Source organism: Budorcas taxicolor, chromosome 17, assembly GCF_023091745.1.
Source record: "Budorcas taxicolor isolate Tak-1 chromosome 17, Takin1.1, whole genome shotgun sequence".
Lineage (NCBI taxonomy): Eukaryota > Metazoa > Chordata > Mammalia > Artiodactyla > Bovidae > Budorcas > Budorcas taxicolor.
In genome coordinates, this window is record NC_068926.1 from 51,524,445 (window position 1) to 51,542,909 (window position 18,465).

The 18,465-nt window shown below is 58.6% G+C and overlaps 1 protein-coding gene across 8 annotated transcripts in view; it reads left to right on the forward strand.

The window, feature by feature from the left end:
* The window catches only part of NCOR2 (nuclear receptor corepressor 2), a 236,966-nt gene that overhangs the window by 212,880 nt on the left and 5,621 nt on the right, over positions 1–18,465 (forward strand). For all 8 annotated transcript variants that reach the window (XM_052654728.1, XM_052654729.1, XM_052654735.1 and 5 more), the window contains 16 exons: positions 1,982–2,122; positions 2,485–2,571; positions 3,174–3,472; positions 5,279–5,633; positions 6,732–6,953; positions 7,528–7,779; positions 8,695–8,844; positions 8,979–9,128; positions 9,224–9,437; positions 12,099–12,640; positions 13,788–13,937; positions 14,106–14,251; positions 14,754–14,947; positions 15,802–15,951; positions 16,562–16,707; positions 18,071–18,124. In XM_052654728.1, coding sequence (XP_052510688.1) covers positions 1,982–2,122; positions 2,485–2,571; positions 3,174–3,472; positions 5,279–5,633; positions 6,732–6,953; positions 7,528–7,779; positions 8,695–8,844; positions 8,979–9,128; positions 9,224–9,437; positions 12,099–12,640; positions 13,788–13,937; positions 14,106–14,251; positions 14,754–14,947; positions 15,802–15,951; positions 16,562–16,707; positions 18,071–18,124 — 3,252 coding nt within the window. The remainder of the gene's footprint in view (positions 1–1,981; positions 2,123–2,484; positions 2,572–3,173; positions 3,473–5,278; positions 5,634–6,731; positions 6,954–7,527; positions 7,780–8,694; positions 8,845–8,978; positions 9,129–9,223; positions 9,438–12,098; positions 12,641–13,787; positions 13,938–14,105; positions 14,252–14,753; positions 14,948–15,801; positions 15,952–16,561; positions 16,708–18,070; positions 18,125–18,465) is intronic.

Sequence of the window (18,465 nt, forward strand, 5' to 3'; positions counted from 1 at the left end):
TTCCTCACGAGGCAGGGCTGGGGTGACACCAGGAAGCACAATCACAGAGGTGGTGACCTCCCCATCCCTGTAGGTATGTAAGTCAGGTAGGTATGTAAGTCAGAGCAGGTGAAGATCGGCCTTAGCTGCCTCCCACCTCTCCTTAGTTCTTTACAGTTTAGGAAGCAGACTTATGGCCAGCCTTGCGAGTGGGGGAACAGGCCCAGGGAGCAGAAGCCCCAAGCTCACACCCCTAGGCCTCTGGCTCTGGCAAAGGCTGTGCTCTCTGATTGACGGCACGAGGGTGGCAGGCAGGGGCGTAACTAGTGACACGCCGCCCCCTTACGCCCTAAGCCCCCCACTTCAGTGCTCCTCACTCCACTCGCCCTCCCTGGGTTCCGCTTCCCCACCCGGGAGCCCTACCTGGAAGGAATTAAGGGAATCAAGGGCTGAGATGTCAATTTCCTGGCAGCCTTGGGCACCCAGGGGTGCAGAGATAAAAGCCGCTAATGGGCGCCCCTCTCAGCCGCTGGCAGCCGTAGGGCCGCAAATTGCTTCTCCAATGGGCGGGTGCTTTTTCTTCACTATCCGCCTCCACCGGCCCAGCGCCCAGCCCCCATGGCCCCCCAGGTCCTGGGAAGCGGAGGTGGTACCATGGGGCTTAGGCACTTGCCTTTCTCTGCTACCAAGTGGTGGAGACAGCCTTGGGGACTGGCTGTCAGTTGCATTCTGTGCCAGCCTCAGTACCTGGCTGAGTGCCCTGGGGGATGGCCAGGGGCCCTGAGGAGGGCGGACAGAGAGGCAGTCAGGGTGTTGTGAGCAGGGAGCCCTGGGTGGCATCTCGGCTCAGGCCTCCAGATCAGTTCTTGAGCCCCTGCAGGCCTTAGGTTTAGCATCCACAGAATGGGTGTCTGTCAAGGCTTTTCATTTTAGATGGCGGGGAGGAGACTATGGCAACCCTGGGAGTGACGGCCATCTCTACAGGGGCCCTGCCTCTGTTCTCCGGCAGCTGATTGTCACCCTATAACAAGTGCAAGCTCGCCAGCCAGACTTCTGACCTCTCCATTTTTATCTGACATCTCCTAGTGTTTAAACATCAGCAATCAATTTTGAGAAAAATTAGGAGTGGTGATACTGTCTATCCGCCAGCCACTAGTTTGTAACCCCGTGGAGGAGCTCCGGCTCTGAGGATCCCTCGGGGTCGTGATGGAAATCCGTGAGAGCCAGGGTACCCTTTATTCTAAGGGGCTGGCCTGGGGCGTGCAGGACTTGCTTCTGATACCCACAGACTCTGCCACCCCCGGAAGGAGAGGCCAACTCAGGATCCCCCAGCCCAATGGGCAAGACCGAACCGTGGCCTCCTCGGGGGCCCCCTCCTGGCTGCTCAGACCCATGGCCAGTCGAGCACCCATGTGCCCAGCCTGATGTGCCCACCCTCCGGGCTCAGCCTGGCTGGATGAGGCCACCTATGCTGTGGACCCTCCTTGTCCCTCCCACGTCCAACCAGACACACACTCTCCTCACGTGGACACAGATGCACATGGTTTTTTGCATGTGGCCTCACGTTGTTCACAGTGGACACACACACACAGTGTCACACGTTGCGCACACACAGACCACACTGACACACAGGGATGGTTGTGCCAACCCTGCATGTTCACACTCAGCTGGTGCATCTTTGCTCACATGCACGTGGTTCTGCATGTTCACGTCACACGTCCGCTCCCACGAGTGTTCGTCTGTGCACACTCACATGCCTGTGGACAGTCAAAGGTACAGACCCACCAACCAGCAGAGCAGGCCCTGGGCTGGACTGCCGGCTGGGGGTTCCTGCCGGGAAGGCCCAGCTGGGCCCGGCTTCAGCCGCGTGGCCGACGGGCCCTCGTGACGGGGGTCCGTTTGAGCCGCTGTCGCCCTCCGGCCCTCCAGGTTGCTGGCCCTGGGCTCGGTGCACACAGCCTCCCAGGGCTGTCCTGCATTGTGAGCGTGGTCTGGTTTCCAGGTGGCATGTCCGTATCCCAGTGCTCCAAGGAGGACGGCAGGAGCAGCTCAGGCCCTCCCCACGAGACGGCCGCCCCCAAGCGCACCTACGACATGATGGAGGGCCGCGTCAGCCGGGCCATCTCCTCAGCCAGCATCGAAGGTGTGTGCCCTGCCTGGCTCCCGACTCTGGGGATGGAGCAGGGGCCGTAGGACCTGCCCTGGGGGCTTCCCCACTTGCTGGGTTACATCAGCTCCCCCTGGGCAGAGTGCGGGAATAGTTATCCCGACTTTACAGATAGGAAAGCTGGGTGTTTCTGAGGCTCCGTCCAGAGGTGGCACAGGGCCCAGAAAGCGGGCCACTTGCTAGCTGGGCCCTCTATCGCCACCACATCAGCATCAGCTCGGGGACTGGGTGGCTGGAGGGACCCGCTGGAGGGAGGCAGGGGCTGTAGACCCTGGCCAGTCACTGCCCAAGGCCGGGTCAGGGAGCCGTAGGATGATGCTGTCGCCCACCCCCTCCAGGTCTCATGGGCCGCGCCATCCCGCCCGAGCGACACAGCCCCCACCACCTCAAAGAGCAGCACCATATCCGAGGCTCCATCACGCAAGGTATGCTGCCCTTGCTCCCGGCGTGCCCAGCCACCGCACCCTTGTGGCAGCTGCAGCAAGCCCTCGGGTTTACAGTCAAGATGGGCAGGGGAGGGGAGGCATACCAGAGTGCCGTGGGCACCCAGGGAAGGCGTATAACACACGTGTACATGACAGGTGCGAGTGCAGGTTGAAAGGCAGAGCAAGGCATGAAAACCAAACTTGAAAGCAAACTACTGCCCATCACCCTTCACTCTCATTTACTGAGCATCTCCTGTGCTCTGTGCTGGGTGCTACCCCAAGTGCTCTCTGTTCATCATCTTATGGAACAGCCTCCGAAAGGAAGACACCCACATTCTCCTGGCTGGTCAGTGGCAAGCCAGGTACTTTTTAACATGCTTTGTATCTGTATCATCCCACTGAATGTGAATCACTTGGTGAGGTGCTTCAGTTAATACTCCCATTCTATATATGAAGAAGTTGAGGCTCAGAGAGGTCAAGTCATGTCACACAGCAAGTGAGGACTTGAACCCAGGTAGTCAGGCTTCAGAATCTCCCCCAGGTTAGGATGAGCAAGGTGGAAGGCAAGTACACACGGGTCAGCGCCCCCTCCTCCCTGGCAGGGATCCCACGGTCCTACGTGGAGGCCCAGGAAGACTACCAGCGCCGGGAGGCCAAGCTCCTGAAGCGCGAGGGCACGCCGCCACCGCCACCTCCGCCCCCTCGGGACCTGGCTGAGGCCTACAAGGCCCGGCCCTTGGAGGCCCTGGGTCCCCTAAAGCTGAAGCCAGCCCACGAGGGCCTGGTGGCGACGGTGAAGGAGGCCGGCCGCTCCATCCACGAGATTCCACGGGAGGAGCTGCGGCGCACGCCCGAGCTGCCCCTGGCCCCCCGGCCGCTCAAGGAGGGCTCCATCACGCAGGTACGGGGGCCAGGGTCGGGGCAGAGGATACCAATAGGCATGGCTCTGGCCCCTGTAAATGGGGGAACTGAGGCCTGGACTTGTTGAGTGCCACACCCAAGGTAACACAGCTGCTCACTACTGAGTTGTCATTATATCCATTCCAGGGTTCATAGCAGGGGCTTTATATTATACGCATGACCTCATTCAGTTGTATTTACAGCCCAGGAGAGTCATACCCAGGCTTCCCAGGTGGCTCAGTGGGTAAAGAATCCGCCTGCAATGCAGGAGACACGGGAAACGGGTTTGATCCCTGGACTGGGAAGATCGCCTGGAGAAGGGCATGGCAACCCGCTCCAGTATTCTTGCCTGGAGAATCCCATGGACAGAGGAGCCTTGCAGGCTATAGTCCATGGGGTTGCAAAGAGTCAGACACGACTGAAGCATCTGAGCCTGAAGTCATACCCATTACCTCCATTCTTCAGATGGAAAAACTGAGGCCCAGAGAGGTCAAGAAGCTTGCTGAGAGCCCAGAGCTAGGTGTAATAAAGCTTGATTGCACCCTAAGTGTGAGCCAGGCGCTCGCTGCCTGAGAACTTGGCATCATGACTTATGTAACCCTCACAACAGTGTTGTGAGGTGTCCTCATTTTAGTGGTGAGGTAACAGGTTCAGAGAGGTTAAACAACTTCTCCGGGGTCACACAGCAAGTAAATGGCCATTGTGAATCTCAAATCCAGATGTCCTTACATCTGTAGCATCTTTGCATCTTGGCCTCCTCCGGCAGGTTGCATCCCCACCCCGCCCCTGCGCCTATGCACTGCCTGTGGCACTGGGCCCCCCAGAAGCCCCAGCCTGGAAGGGGAAGACGAACTCTGACTCTGTGAGGAGCTGGTCCTTTTGAGGACCTAAAGACCACTATCTCTTCACAGGGTCAGAGATGTGAACAGGAAGGAGAATGAGATCCATGGGGGACTGCATGGCTGAGAGGTGGTAGGGAGGTGTCCAGGGGGCCTCAGAGTTGAGTCAGGGCTCAGAAGCACCTGGGGAGAAGGCAGGAGCGGTGGGAAGGCCGTCGAAGGCCAGGGGTCAGGTTTGGCGCTCAGCCTACAGGCAGTTGTGGGCCACTGGCAAGAGTCCATCATAGATCCAAAAGGGAGGCCAGTCTGATTCTAGAATATTCTTTCTAAAATGAGGGCATTTCCCCTTCTTAAGAAAGTAAGTAAAACATTTGTGAATAAAAGCAGAGTTGTCTTACTTGCAAAGACACAGAGCCCACTGTACCCTGGGTTTCCCAAGCCTGCTTAGACAGGGTGGAGTCTTCTCCCAGGCAGCTGGGTTACAGTCTCATCATGATCCCTGTTCCTTCAGCTGCCCTTTCTGGCCCAAGAGCAGACATAACCTCAGCCCTGACCTCTGAGACTTGAACCTCAGGGTGGTGGAACTGGATTTTACGGCTGGATTTTCTGGCTTGGCTTTGGGTGGGTCAAGGAGGGTCCCAGACTGATGGGAAGAAGGCGTTTACCCTCATGGGGTTGTTAAGTTTCTTTCCAGCAAATCCCAAGGGCCAACGAGGGTCCCCCACTTGCTTCAGGAAGGGCTGACCTCTGCACTTTGTGCCCCCTTCTGCAGCCCCCAGGGTGGCTCTGGGGGCCAGGGGTGGGCAGGGCAAGGGCAGGTGGGCTCATCTTAGGTTTAGCAAAGCCCTTCACCCCTGCCCCTGGAGCATGAGATGTCTCTCCCATTTCCTAGCAGAGAAACAGGCTCAGAGAGGTTGTGCCACTGGTGGTCACGTCCCCCTTTCCCTCCGCAACCCCGTCCCCCCCAGGGCACCCCGCTCAAGTATGACACCAGCACGTCCTCCACCGGCTCCAAAAAGCACGACGTGCGGTCCATCATCGGCAGTCCGGGCCGGACGTTCCCGGCTGTGCACCCGCTGGACGTGATGGCCGACACCCGGGCCCTGGAGCGTGTCTGCTACGAAGAGAGCCTGAAGAGCCGGACGGGTGCCGTCAGCAGCTCGGGGGGCTCCATCACCCGGGGGGCCCCGGTCATCGTGCCTGAGCTGGGAAAGCCGCGACAGAGCCCCCTGACCTACGAGGACCACGCGGCGCCCTTCGCCGGCCACCTACCCCGCGGATCACCAGTGACCACACGGGAGCCCACCCCACGCCTGCAGGAGGGTGCGTGAGCCAGGGCCCGAGGAGGGGCGGGGCGCGGGGTGGGGCGAGGGCGGGGCGGGGGCGGGGCCGCCTTGGGCTCTAGTCTCCGAAAACTGCCTTGCTGTCCACCCCTTAGCTCAGGAACATCCTCAGGGCCACCACAGCCAGCCCACCTGCCAAACCTGTGGGTTCTGCCTCCAAACCATCCTCAGAATCCTCTGCATCTCCCTGCCGCCTCCAGTCCACCTGGCTTCCCTGACTACTCTCTTGTGCTGCTATAATCTGCTTCCCAAAACGGCAGCCAGAATACTTTTTTGAAATATTTACATGAGTTAAGCCACTGTTCTGCTTAAATCTTTCTATTGACTTCTCACTGCTCTTAGGGGGAAAAATAAAATCACCGTTTTTCCGCCATGGCCATGCAGGATCCGGCTCCACCCGCCTTTCCATCTCACAGCTTTATCTCTGTTACTTGACCACACTCAGCTTTCTTTGCTCAGGACCTTTGCATGTGCACTTTCCCTATGCCTGAAATGCACCCTCCCCCCTTCAGATCTTTACCTAACTGGTTTCTTTTTGCCCTTCAGGACTCTGTTCAAATGTCACATTGTCAGGGAGGTTACTTATGGTCACCCTCCCCCTTCACTATTCTGGTCACATTCTATCAGTTTAAATTTTTCTTCAGAACATTTATTACTTTGAAATTCTTTTTTGATGACTAGTTGGTCATCTGCCTCCTACATTGAACGTCAGCCCCATGGGGGCCAGGGTTTTCCTGTTTGGTTTGGTGAGGGAGCCCCAGCTCTTAGAAAGTACTAGGCGTATCGTAGACACATGATAACTATTTTTGGCTGATTGAATGAATGAGCAGAAAAGGGAACAGAAGAATGGATGAGCTTTTTAAAAGAATAAAAAGCAGAAGCAAATGAGTGAATGAGTAAATAAAAGGAAAAATGAACTAGAGGCAAATGGATGGACGAAGAGGCCTGGTTTCTGGGACCCCAGAGACCCCACTCTCAAACGATTTCCCATAAGCACTAGCTTCAGCAGCCCCCATGCAGGGGGTGGGACACCCGTGTCTGAGGTCCGATGCCATCCGCACTTGGCTCATCCCCACAGGCAGTCTCTCGTCCAGCAAGGCATCCCAGGACCGAAAGCTGACATCCACGCCCCGGGAGATTGCCAAGTCCCCGCACAGCAGCGTGCCTGAGCACCACCCCCACCCCATCTCACCCTATGAGCACCTGCTCCGAGGGGTGAGCGGCGTGGACCTGTACCGCGGCCACATCCCCCTGGCCTTCGACCCCACCTCCATACCCCGAGGAATCCCTCTGGATGCAGGTGATTGTTCCAGACCCAAGGAACCCTGTAGCATCAGTGTCCAGCCCAAGGGCTCCTCAGGCATCAACTAAGCTCCACTAAAAGGGGAAACTGAGGCATGCAGGGCGGGGAGAGGGAGAGCCCCAACATTGCAGTCATGTCAGCAGTTGAGGTGAGAAAGAATTTCTCTTGGGGGGGTCTCAGGGTCATGCTGGGTTAAACATTTTTTCAATGGTTTTCTTTTCCTGTGAGACTTACCAGCGCCTTGAAAATTGCAAATGTATCAAAAGAGGGCTCAAGGGTGTGCATTCCCCAAACAGACATGATCTGAAAATCTGTGTAAAAGGACACAGCCCTTAGGTATTTTTGTGATCCACATTTCGGATACCCTGTGTTTGGGTGAATTTTGATCCCAAGAGTATTATCAGTAAGAGGCACCCTCGGGCATGTTGGAGAGCAAGAGTTTTTCTGCTTTGAGGCTCTCAATTCTGTTTTGTGGGAGCGTTTGGGAGAGGCTGTGGGGCATTAAGACAGGCAGAGGGGCATTCCCAGCTGAGTGTGGGCCGGCCTGAACTTACTCCCCTTCTCCTGGCAGCCGCTGCCTATTACCTGCCCCGGCACCTGGCCCCCAACCCCACCTACCCACACCTGTACCCGCCGTACCTCATCCGCGGCTACCCCGACACGGCGGCGCTGGAGAACCGCCAGACAATCATCAACGACTACATCACCTCGCAGCAGATGCACCACAACGCGGCCACCGCCATGGCCCAGCGAGCCGACATGCTGAGGGGCCTGTCGCCCCGAGAGTCCTCGCTGGCCCTCAACTACGCCACTGGCCCGCGAGGTGGGTGGGGCAGGGTGCTGCCAGGCACACGGCTGGGCAGGACCCTCTACCCAGAATCGGCCTTATCCCTGGTCTGCCCAGGTTCCTGAAAGCACAGGACACGTATGTGCCCACGCCTGTACACCTGTCCTTGCTGAGAGTGGTCACTGTAGAGTCCCGAGTGGTGTCACCTTGCTGAGAGCACACACAGACCCAGCGGGTGGTTTATTTTAACTTACTAATATATTTTGGCTGCACCTCGCAGCTTGTGGGATCTTAGTTCCCCGACCAGGGATCAAACCCAGGTCTGTGGCAGTGAAAGCCCACGTCTTAACCGCCACACTGCCAGTGGTTTAGAGTTGTGTGTGGCTGCATCCTGGATGGCACATGGGCTGTGCATGTGCCTGTGTGTCCTGTTGATGTATGTGGTCCTTTAAAAAAAAACTTGGAAATGTAAGGCTGTTTGAACTTCTTGTTCCCTTGATGAGCACCCAGCCTGTGGTTACTTTGCACATGAATATTACACTCTCTAGAAACACTTCTGGAATGTTCTTTCGGAACAACCAAGTCCTCGTTAGGGTCCAGTTGTTAAAACTGGTCACACTAGGTATTTCAAACAGTGGGGATTGAATACAAGCAACTGATGGCCTAGGGTCACAGGCAAAAGGGGCACAGCAGTGTATGCAGTGGCGCCACCTGCAAGCTGCCTCTACTTCAGGGCTTGGGAGCAAAGGGAGGAGGGGCTGTGAGCAGCCGGCATTCAGACCTAGGGTGTGCACCAAGGAGGGAGCATGGGGCAGTGCTGCTTCTCAGAAGGTGCCCGGTGCTCCAGCGGGTGGTGCGCTGCTCCAGCGGGTGGTGCGGTCCAGCGAGCAGGCAGCCTGGCTCCTCTCCTCCCCAGTGGCTGCAGCCCCCACCCCACCTCCTCTCTCACAGGCATCATCGACTTGTCTCAAGTGCCACATCTTCCTGTGCTGGTGCCCCCAACACCAGGCACGCCAGCCACCACCATGGACCGCCTCGCCTACCTCCCCACTGCACCCCAGCACTTCAGTAGCCGGCTCAGCAGCTCCCCGCTCTCCCCAGGTGATGCCCCCACCCCAGTGCTGGGCGTCCTTGGGCAGATGCCTTGGCCTCTCTGTTCCATCCCGGAACATGAGTCGGGGTGCGGGGGGAGCTTCCTGTTCTTGGGGCTGAGCCGCAGGCCTTTGGGCTTCCAGGAGGCCCCACGCACTTGACAAAACCCACCGCCACGTCCTCGACCGAGAGGGAGCGGGAAAGGGAGCGTGAGCGCGAGCGCGAGCGTGAGCGGGAGAAGTCCATCCTCACGTCCACCACCACCGTAGAGCACGCACCCATCTGGAGACCCGGTAGGACGGCCGAGCCCCCAGCCCGCGCCCCGGGGGCGGGGGTGGGGTCTTCGCAGCCACACCACGGGTCTGATAGCGCAGCTTGCCTCCCCCAGGTACGGAGCAGAGCGGCGGCGGAGGCGCTGGCGGCAGCGGCGGGGGTGGGGGCAGCAGCAGCAGCCGCCCCGCCTCCCACTCCCACGCCCACCAGCACTCGCCCATCTCACCGCGGACCCAGGACGCCATCCAGCAGAGGCCCAGCGTGCTGCACAACACGGGCATGAAGAGCATCATCACCTCCGTGGAGCCCAGCACGCCTACGGTCCTGAGGTGGGCCAGGTTGGCACAGGGGTGGAGACCGGCCCATGGTGGGGGGGCCAAGGAGTGGGGAGCTGGTCACTGGATACAGGTGGAGGGATGTGCACTGGTACCAATGGGCCCGGGGATAAATGGGAGGGTGAGCGATGGGTGGGCAGAGAGTTGGGTGAGGAGGTAAATTGATGGATGATTTGGTTAGACGGATGGATTGTAATAGATTTGGATAAGTGGATATCCACTTATGTGGATGGATAAGTGGATGGATGACAGGTGAGTAGGTAGGCGCATAGGTGGGTCAGTGGTAGATGGAGGGATGGCAGACTAGATGAATGGATAGGTGGGTGGACAGACAGATGATAATGGGTGGACAAATGGACTGATGGTTAGAGCTAGGTGAATAGGTGGATGAATTGATGGGAGGCTAATTGGATGGTTAGATGGTTAGATAGGTGGATGGAGGGTAGATGGGTGAATAGGCAGATGATGGGTTGGGTAAGTGGAGGAATGTATAGTTGGGTTAGGTGGGTGGGTGGGTAGATGGGAAGGTGCATAGGTGATGAGCTGGGTAGGTGGATGGGGGTTGGGTTGATAGATGGATGAGTAGGTGGATGGGGAGTTGGGTGGGTGGATAGGTGAGCAGCTGGGTAGGTTGTGGAGTTCAGGAATGGAGTCTGTGGAGCAGAGAGGAAGAGTCAGGGCAAGGGCTGTGAGGAGAGGGTCTCCTGCTCCTCCAGGGATTCAGCAGAGCCCCACAGGGAGGACGAGATCAGGTGCCTCTTGTCTGGATCAAGGCCAGAGGTTCCCTGGATACTGGACAACCTGCAGAGGACCCGGATGTGTCCAGTCCCCGCAGTCCACTTCCTATCACAACAGGCCCGAGTCCCTGCTGGTGACCCACCTCCTACCACTGCCCAAGGCCTGTGGGCTGAGCTGCCTGACTGGGGACAGGAGTTTCCCCAGGGCCCTTCTCTGCCCAGGGACCAGCTGCTTCTTCCAAAATGAAGCGTCCCTTCATGCAAGCCTCCCCACACTTGGCCTGCTGTAAATCATGCCCTCCCCACCACAATTCCAATTACAAAAAAACAACAACGTCATTTACCAGAAGCATCATCTTGGTGTCCTCCGAGTCAGTTCCCAGCAGTTACACAGAACAGGAGCACCTGACTCTTTAAGAGGAGGGTGCCCAGACATGAGCTCCCACCAGCGACAGCCGGTGAGAAGTTGGAGCAGGAACATCAAAGCCTTCCCCAGTAGCAGCTGAGGAAGACCCTTGAGGGTGAGGGTTAGTGAAAGACTTCCTCATGGAAACACTGGGCTAGAGAGAGAGACCAACGAGAGATAGTCGGGCCAGCTCATGTCCAAGCCTATTTCCTCGTCTGCAGCATGGGGATAATTACACTAGCCTGTGAAGGTCAGAGGGAGTGCATTTGTGCATTTCTTCCTCCTGGTGGGCTTGCAGTGGGTCTCCTGCCCTGTGCTGGGTGTGGGGGACATGGTGATGCAAGCCCTGCCCTCTTAGGGCTGATGGTTTAGACCAAGGCAGCAATCAGGGAAGGCTGCCTGAAGAAAGAGGCATGGGACTCTTGAGTAGCCAGCTCCAGCCCAATTGGAGTGAGGCGAGCACTCTGGGCAGAGAAGACAGCAAGGAGCCCTGTGTGGCCCCTGGTGGCTGAGGTGAAAGAACTGGGCGCCCCTGCCCTTTCCTCTAAATTCCCACCCTGGCCCACCCTCAGGGCCTTTGCCCTTGGGGTTCTGATTCTTCACGGGGCTCACTCACTTCCTCTCCAGTTCATATGCCAGCCCCTCAGGGAGACACCCCACCCTACTCATGCCTGAGAGCTCCCTTGCTGTTTGCTTGTTTTCCACCCAGAATCATTACCTTCAAGCAACTGCCACAATAATAGGAGTTTAATTTATCATGTTATCATATCAGCCTGTGTGTAGTGTGTCTCCTCGCCTAGAACATAAGGCACTTTTGTCTGTTTTGTGCACTGTCATATCCCTGATGTCTAGAACAGTGCCTGACATAGTAGGCGGCTCAGCAAGGGTTGATGGGATGATGGATGGACGGATGGATGGGTGGGTGGCTGGATGGATGGATGGGTGGGTGGCTGGATGAATGGATGGATCGGTGGCTGGATGGATGGATGGATGGATGGGTAGATGGTTGGATGGATGGGTAGATGGATGGGTGGATGGGTAGATGGATGGATGGATGGATGGGTAGATGGTTGGATGGATGGGTGGGTGGCTGGATGAATGGATGGATGGGTGGCTGGATGGATGGATGGATGGGTAGATGGTTGGATGGATGGGTAGATGGATGGGTGGATGGGTAGATGGATGGATGGATGGATGGGTAGATGGTTGGATGGATGGGTAGATGGATGGGTGGATGGGTAGATGGATGGGTGGATGGGTAGATGGATGGATGGATGGATGGGTAGATGGTTGGATGGATGGGTAGATGGATGGATGGATGGGGTAGGTGAGGCCCTATGGCATGGGGTCTCGCAGGCCACAGTTGGGAGGGTTTATTCTGGGGAACGTGGGAGCTATTCCGGGCAGTGGCGACCCCTCAAGGTGTCAGAGTGAGGGAGTGACCCTGCCTCAGCCTTAAGGGCCACAGCTGTGGCTCCTGCAGCTGCTGACCCTCCCTCTCTCCTCCCCCAGGTCCACCTCCACCTCCTCGCCTGTCCGCCCAGCTGCCACATTCCCACCCGCCACCCACTGCCCGCTGGGCGGCACCCTTGATGGGGTTTACCCCCCACTCATGGAGCCTGTCTTGCTGCCTAAGGAGGCCCCTCGGGTTGCCCGGCCTGAGCGGCCCCGCGCGGACGCTGGCCACACGTTCCTCGCCAAGCCTCCGGCCCGCGCCGGGCTGGAGCCCGCTTCCTCCCCCGGCAAGGGCTCCGAGCCTCGGCCCCTGGCGCCCCCCGGCTCCAGCCACGCGGCCATCGCCCGCGCCCCAGCGAAGAGCCTCGCATCCCACCACGCCAGCCCAGACCAGCCGGCGCCCCCCGCCTCAGCTGCGGACCTGCACCGGGAAAAGACTCAAAGTAAACCCTTTTCCATCCAGGAATTGGAACTCCGTTCTCTGGGTAAGACCACCCTGACAGCGGCCACCTTCATAGACGCGATAATCATGCGTCAAATTGCTCACGATAAAGGGCCGCGAGAAGGAGGTTCGCTGGCCAACGACTCCCCTCGCGATGGTAAGACTTCCGGCCCCGCCACCCACCCACCCCGTCTTGTGGCCTAAAGATATTTTCAGATCTCTGCTTTTTATTTTTCCCCTGCCCCCATTTTTCGTTGGTTTTGGTATTTTGTTTTGAAACTCGTCTTCGTCGATTGCACGCTCTGATGATTCCTCAAGCTGCGCCTACCCACCCTCTGATCGGAGCGGGGAGCACTTCATCATTTGCACATCGTTTTTATCATGATTTTTCTTTTTTCTTTTGGATTTTCGCTTTTTTTTCCTTTAATGAATGGATCTGTGATTTTGATTCCAGCTGCGCCTCCCATCTTCCCCTTTGCACCTTTGTCTGGGGAGCGGGGCTGCGGAGGGGCGCAGGCCCACGCCTTTGCCTGCTGCTGTGTGTGGTTTGGAGGCCGCCTCCCCCACCCCACCCCACTGCCCCCAGGGTGTACAGTGGGGAGGAAATCGGGGAGGAAAGAGAAGCACCTTCCCACTTCCCAGTAGGAGCTGGGAACCTGGCCCCTGCGTCCTCTGCCCAGGTTGTGAGGGGGGTCTTGGGGATGCTCTGGCCCCGTGTCTCCCTTGCTGACCCACCAGCCAGCTTCCCCGGGGAAGAGGGGAATCTTCTGTGCCTGTCTCCCACCTCCAGCCCCAGCTCAGGGCTGCTCGTGCTGGAGAGGGGGATGTGGGGGGGATGACCCTGGGATCTGAGTGTCACTCACCACCACACTGGCCTAACACCCTCGCCACCCGTCCGCTGCCTCTACACTCCCTTCCCGAAACCCATCCTGCCCCATCTCCGGCCCCACCCCGGCCCTCACCAGCCGGGTCTCTCTCCCGTCCCCCTTGCCCACCTTGTTGCTGTCCGTCTCTCACTCTCTCTGGGTCTCTCTCCACCTCTCCCGACCTGTCTGCCTGTGTGTCTCGTTCTCTGCTTTTCTTCTCCGTCCACCTCTCTTTGCAGTGCTGTCTCACCCTCCTTTCCCGACATGTCCCCACCCCTGGCTGGCCAGCAGCCCTCACGCTGGCTCACTCCCGCTCTCCGTCCGCCCAAATCTTCCCCGCCTCTGGCCCGGGGGAACCCATCCATCGTGGAGGGGAGGGCTGGGAAGGGCAGCCCTGGCCCTGGCTTTGGCCTGACTCAGGGCCTCGCCCGGCTGCAGGTTATCACGGCGGCAGCTACAGCCCCGACGGTGTGGAGCCCGTGAGCCCCGTGAGCTCGCCCAGCCTGACCCACGACAAGGGGCCCCCCAAGCAGCTGGAGGAGCTCGACAAGAGCCACCTGGAGGGAGACCTGCGGCACAAGCAGCCAGGTGGGGTCCTGCCCCCACAGACGGGGAAGCTGAGGCACTCGGAGGCGGTGGAGTTGGCCCCGTGTCTCAGCTCAAAGGGCGGAGCAGGGATCTGAGGATGGCAGCCCCAGGGGGCCACCGGCCTTGCCCACCCTGCCCATGCCCTGACCAGCCCTGCTCTGCCCGCAGGCCCTGGGAAGCTCAGCGGCGAGGTGGCACACCTCCCACACCTGCGGCCGCTGCCCGAGAGCCAGCCCTCGTCCAGCCCGCTGCTCCAGACCACCCCGGGGGTCAAAGGTCACCAGCGGGTGGTCACCCTGGCACAGCACATCAGTGTAACTACCCCGCCTCGTCATTGCCTTTGCACCTGGGGCAGGACTAGGTCCTGAGAAAGGGAGGGGAGGAGGGTCCACATGTCCTCTGATGGGTTAACTGAGTCCTGGGTAGGGGTGGGGGGCGAACCAGGGATCTGGGGGTTGGCAAGGGCACGTCATGCTGGGCGTCCCAGAGTCGTCTCCAACTCAGGTGCTGTAGCTGTCCCCCCTCCTCCTCCACCGATGGGGCGTCAGGTGCATAAGCCCATCCACGATCCATACCTCACACATGCTGGCCAGTTGAATCTGACCCATCTCGGGGCCCAGCTGGGGACTTCTGGCCTCACCCCATGCACCTGGGGCCATTGAGCTGCTACAGACAGGCTCAAAGCTCCTGGGGAGCCGAGGCCCACGCCCCAGGGTTCTGCCCCCAAAGCTCAGCTCAGCTCTCACCCCATCTGGAAGGTTCTGGCAGCTGGCTGGCACCTGACCCTTCATGTCTCCCCTGACCCTTGGCCTGCAGGAGGTCATCACGCAGGACTACACGCGGCACCACCCGCAGCAGCTCAGCGCGCCCCTCCCTGCCCCCCTCTACTCCTTCCCCGGAGCTAGCTGCCCTGTCCTGGACCTTCGCCGCCCACCCAGCGACCTCTACCTCCCACCCCCAGACCACGGGACCCAGGCCCGTGGCTCACCCCACAGTGAAGGGGGCAAGAGGTGAGCAGGGGTGGGAGACAGGGCACCCCTTGCCAGTCCCCACTGAGGAGCTTTGTTAGGTGTCTGCTGCGGGAAGGGTGAAGCTCAGGGAGGGCGGGGAGTTGGCTCAAGGTCACAGAGCAGCTGGACCCCTAGCTGACACGTACACCACACTCGGGGGGTTCCAGACACCGAGCTAAACCCTTCACACACGCCAACCAGGATCCTCACCACAGCCTCAGGAAGTATAGGCAGTGTTACCCCATTTCACAGATGAAGAAACTGAGGCATGGAGCAGTGAACTCACTTGCCCACGGGGACGCAGCCAGTAAGTGGCGGAGCTGGGATTCGAAGCAGAGCTGTATGATGTGAGAGTAGCCTCCTAGCAGGCACACATGCACTTCACACTCCTGGTTACCCCTAGGGGCCCCCAGTCAGAGAGGGGAGAGGAGGACCCCCTTGAGGGCCCTCCACTAGGATGAGGGAGCCACTCTGGGTGGCACACAGAGGAAAGGAGATGGCAGGATGTCTTTGGGGGAGCAGTGGGGTCCCTGGTGTGGGGAAGCAGCAGGGGTTCGACAAAGTGCCCCCCACGGGCCAAATCCTGCCATAGCCTGTCCTTGCACAGTCTGTGAGCCAAAGACGGTATTACATTTTTAAAGGATTATTCTTTTTAAATGAAGAAAAATATAGTCGAGACCACAACTGGCCTATCACTCCTGAAATATTTACTGTTTGGCTCCTTATAGGAAAAGTGTGCTAAGCGCTGGTTTAGAGTGAGGCAGGGCTTGCAGGGGAGTGGAGGGAGGGGTGCGCCCCCTTCAAGAGGGAGAGCTCAGAGCTCTGACCACCGCTGGGACCCTCTCTCCACCCAGGTCTCCAGAGCCAAGCAAGACGTCAGCCCCGGGCAGCGGCGAGGATGGTATCGAACCTGTGTCCCCGCCGGAGGGCATGGTGGAGCCTGGGCATCTGCGGGGCACCATGTACCCGCTGCTGTACCGGGATGGGGAACAGGCGGAGCCCAGGTATCTTCTCAGTGGCCCCTCCCCTTCCTGGGGCGCTCAGGAATACAGCCCTTGCCCACCTGTGGCCTCGGTCCACCGCTGTGCAATTGGGGGCTTGACAAGGGCTTCAGGGTGCAACTGAGGACCTCAGACCTACTAAACAAGGTCGAAACTTGGGAGACCTCCATGGCAACTTCCAGGGTCTTGGCCTGGGGTCTCTCAGCTCAGGCTGGGCCCCTCTTGCCAACGCTTGAGGATCTGAGATTTGAAGAGCTACATGTTCTGGACCAAGCCGGGGCCCAGGGTTGGGAGGGAGGCAGAGAAAAAAGTCCCCTCATCTCAGGGGAAGGTGTGATCTGAGCCCATTTGGGGCCCTTTTCTGGGCGTCTGACTGTGGCAGGCAGACAGGTATGGCCCACCAGGACAGCTGGGGTTCTCCAGAGATACCGGAGCCCAAGGATAGGCGATTTCAGAAGACATGGTCCCTGAGAGACTGAGGAAGCAGGCTTGGGGGTGGGAAAAGCATGATTCTGAATTTCTAAGGCAGATCAGGTGGTGAGCGCCCCATCATCAAGGGTGTGCAAGCTCAGCACCAAGTGAACTGACCTGTGGTGTCTGAACCTTGCAATAGGATGGGCTCCAAGTCTCCAGGCAACACCAGCCAGCCGCCGGCGTTCTTCAGCAAGCTGACCGAGAGCAACTCGGCCATGGTCAAATCTAAGAAACAGGAGATCAATAAGAAGCTGAACACCCACAACCGGAACGAGCCAGAATACAGTAAGGGGCCCACCCCCTCCCCGGGAGAAGGATGACGGGGGCGAGATTGGGGACCAGCACAGCCAAGTGGACCTGCCGACCACCTCTCCTGCTCACCCATCACCTCATGTTCAAGGAGCCCAGGGTGGTCTCTCTTTTTGCTCTGGGTACCTGGTGGCACAGAATGCAGTGCCCAGAATGGTGCCCAGCGCACAGGGGGCTCTCGGGGAATATTTGCATGAATGGGCCAGTTCACGCTGGGCACCAGAGATGGGGGTCACGCGTGTCTCCCATTCACAGTGTGCCTCACTTTTGTGATTTTCCCATTTGTATGGTTCCCGGATGTCAGTCCTAGCTCAGCTCCCCACCCCTATTAGCACAGCACCTGTCCCATAACAGATGCTCAGGAGACCCTCTGAGCCAGTAAACCAACGAATGAAGGGTCCTCATATCCCCAGCTTCAAAGAGCTCTTTAGCTGGGGAGAGCTCGAGGGCCTTGCAGAGCCTTTTCTTTTTCTGGGGCTGGCATTGCAACCTTGAAGACAGTCCCTGGCCCAGGCTATTAAGTCCAGAACCTTGTCAAGTGCCATGCGCTGGCCAGTGGGTGAGCAGCCCCCTAGAGCTGACTCAGAACGCAAAATCTCAGATGTCAGGGCCATCTGGCTGTGACCTCTGTCACCCCGTTGATCACCAGGATTGATTTGGCTGACCTGACTGGCTGGCGGGCATCCCCTTCCTCCCTCACTGCTTCACGCATGTGCCTCCAAGAGCTGTGCGCTCAGTTGAAGAGGATGACCTTCCCCTCTTTGGTCAAGGGTGTATGAGTAGCTCTGTGCTCCCCTCTAGCTGTGCTAGAACCTCCACACAGGCGCTCAGGGTCCATTTTTAGGAGAATCCTATGGACAGAGGAGCCTGAAGGGCTGCAGTCCATGGGGTTGCAAAGAGTCAGACACGACTGAGCAACTTGGCACACACACACAGGGTAGTCAAGCTTCCAAGACTCGAGACAGCCAAGTGAGGCGTTATGTATGGCAGGCTGCCTTTTTTTAAAAAAAATACAGACTCTCAAGTGCTGCCCCAGGTGGTGCTGGTGGTAAAGAATGCACCTGCCAATGCAGGTAGATGTCAAGAGACACGAGTTCGATCCCTGGGTCAGGAAGACTTGGAGGAGGGCATGGCAACCCTCTCTAGTACTGTTGCCAGGAGAATCCCGTGGACCAAGACTAGCCCTGCTGCCTTGCACAAGCTCCCGGCTGGTGCACCTTGCCTAGACCAGACAGGAAAGCGGGGCGGGTGGCAGGGGCATGGGGTGCGGGGGACGGGGCAGATGATTTCCAGGATCCGTGGGCCCATCCCCCTCACCCTTCTTATCATTCCCCTCCAGATATCGGCCAACCGGGGACAGAGATCTTCAACATGCCCGCCATCACCGGAGCAGGTAACCATCCATCCCGGGGGCCACCAGCCCTGTGCCTGTCCCCCGACCCCACCCCCATCACTATGCACCCTGGGGAGGTCACACTGGGTGTCTGGACCCAGGAGGAGACTCGGGAGTGAGGTCATGGAGGTCTCTGAGCCCCACATCGGCTGTAGCCATGGTGAAAAGCAGCCTTTCTCAATTCAAGTGTGTCCCCTCCTCTGGTCTAAACAAACGTTGCAGTGGGGATACAGATGCACATAAAAGGCTGGAGGCGAGGGAGAGGGGAGGCCTGCAATGAGTCTCTAATGGAGTTCAATTTCAAGGCCTCCTGGTGCATTTAGGACAGTGTTAGAATCACA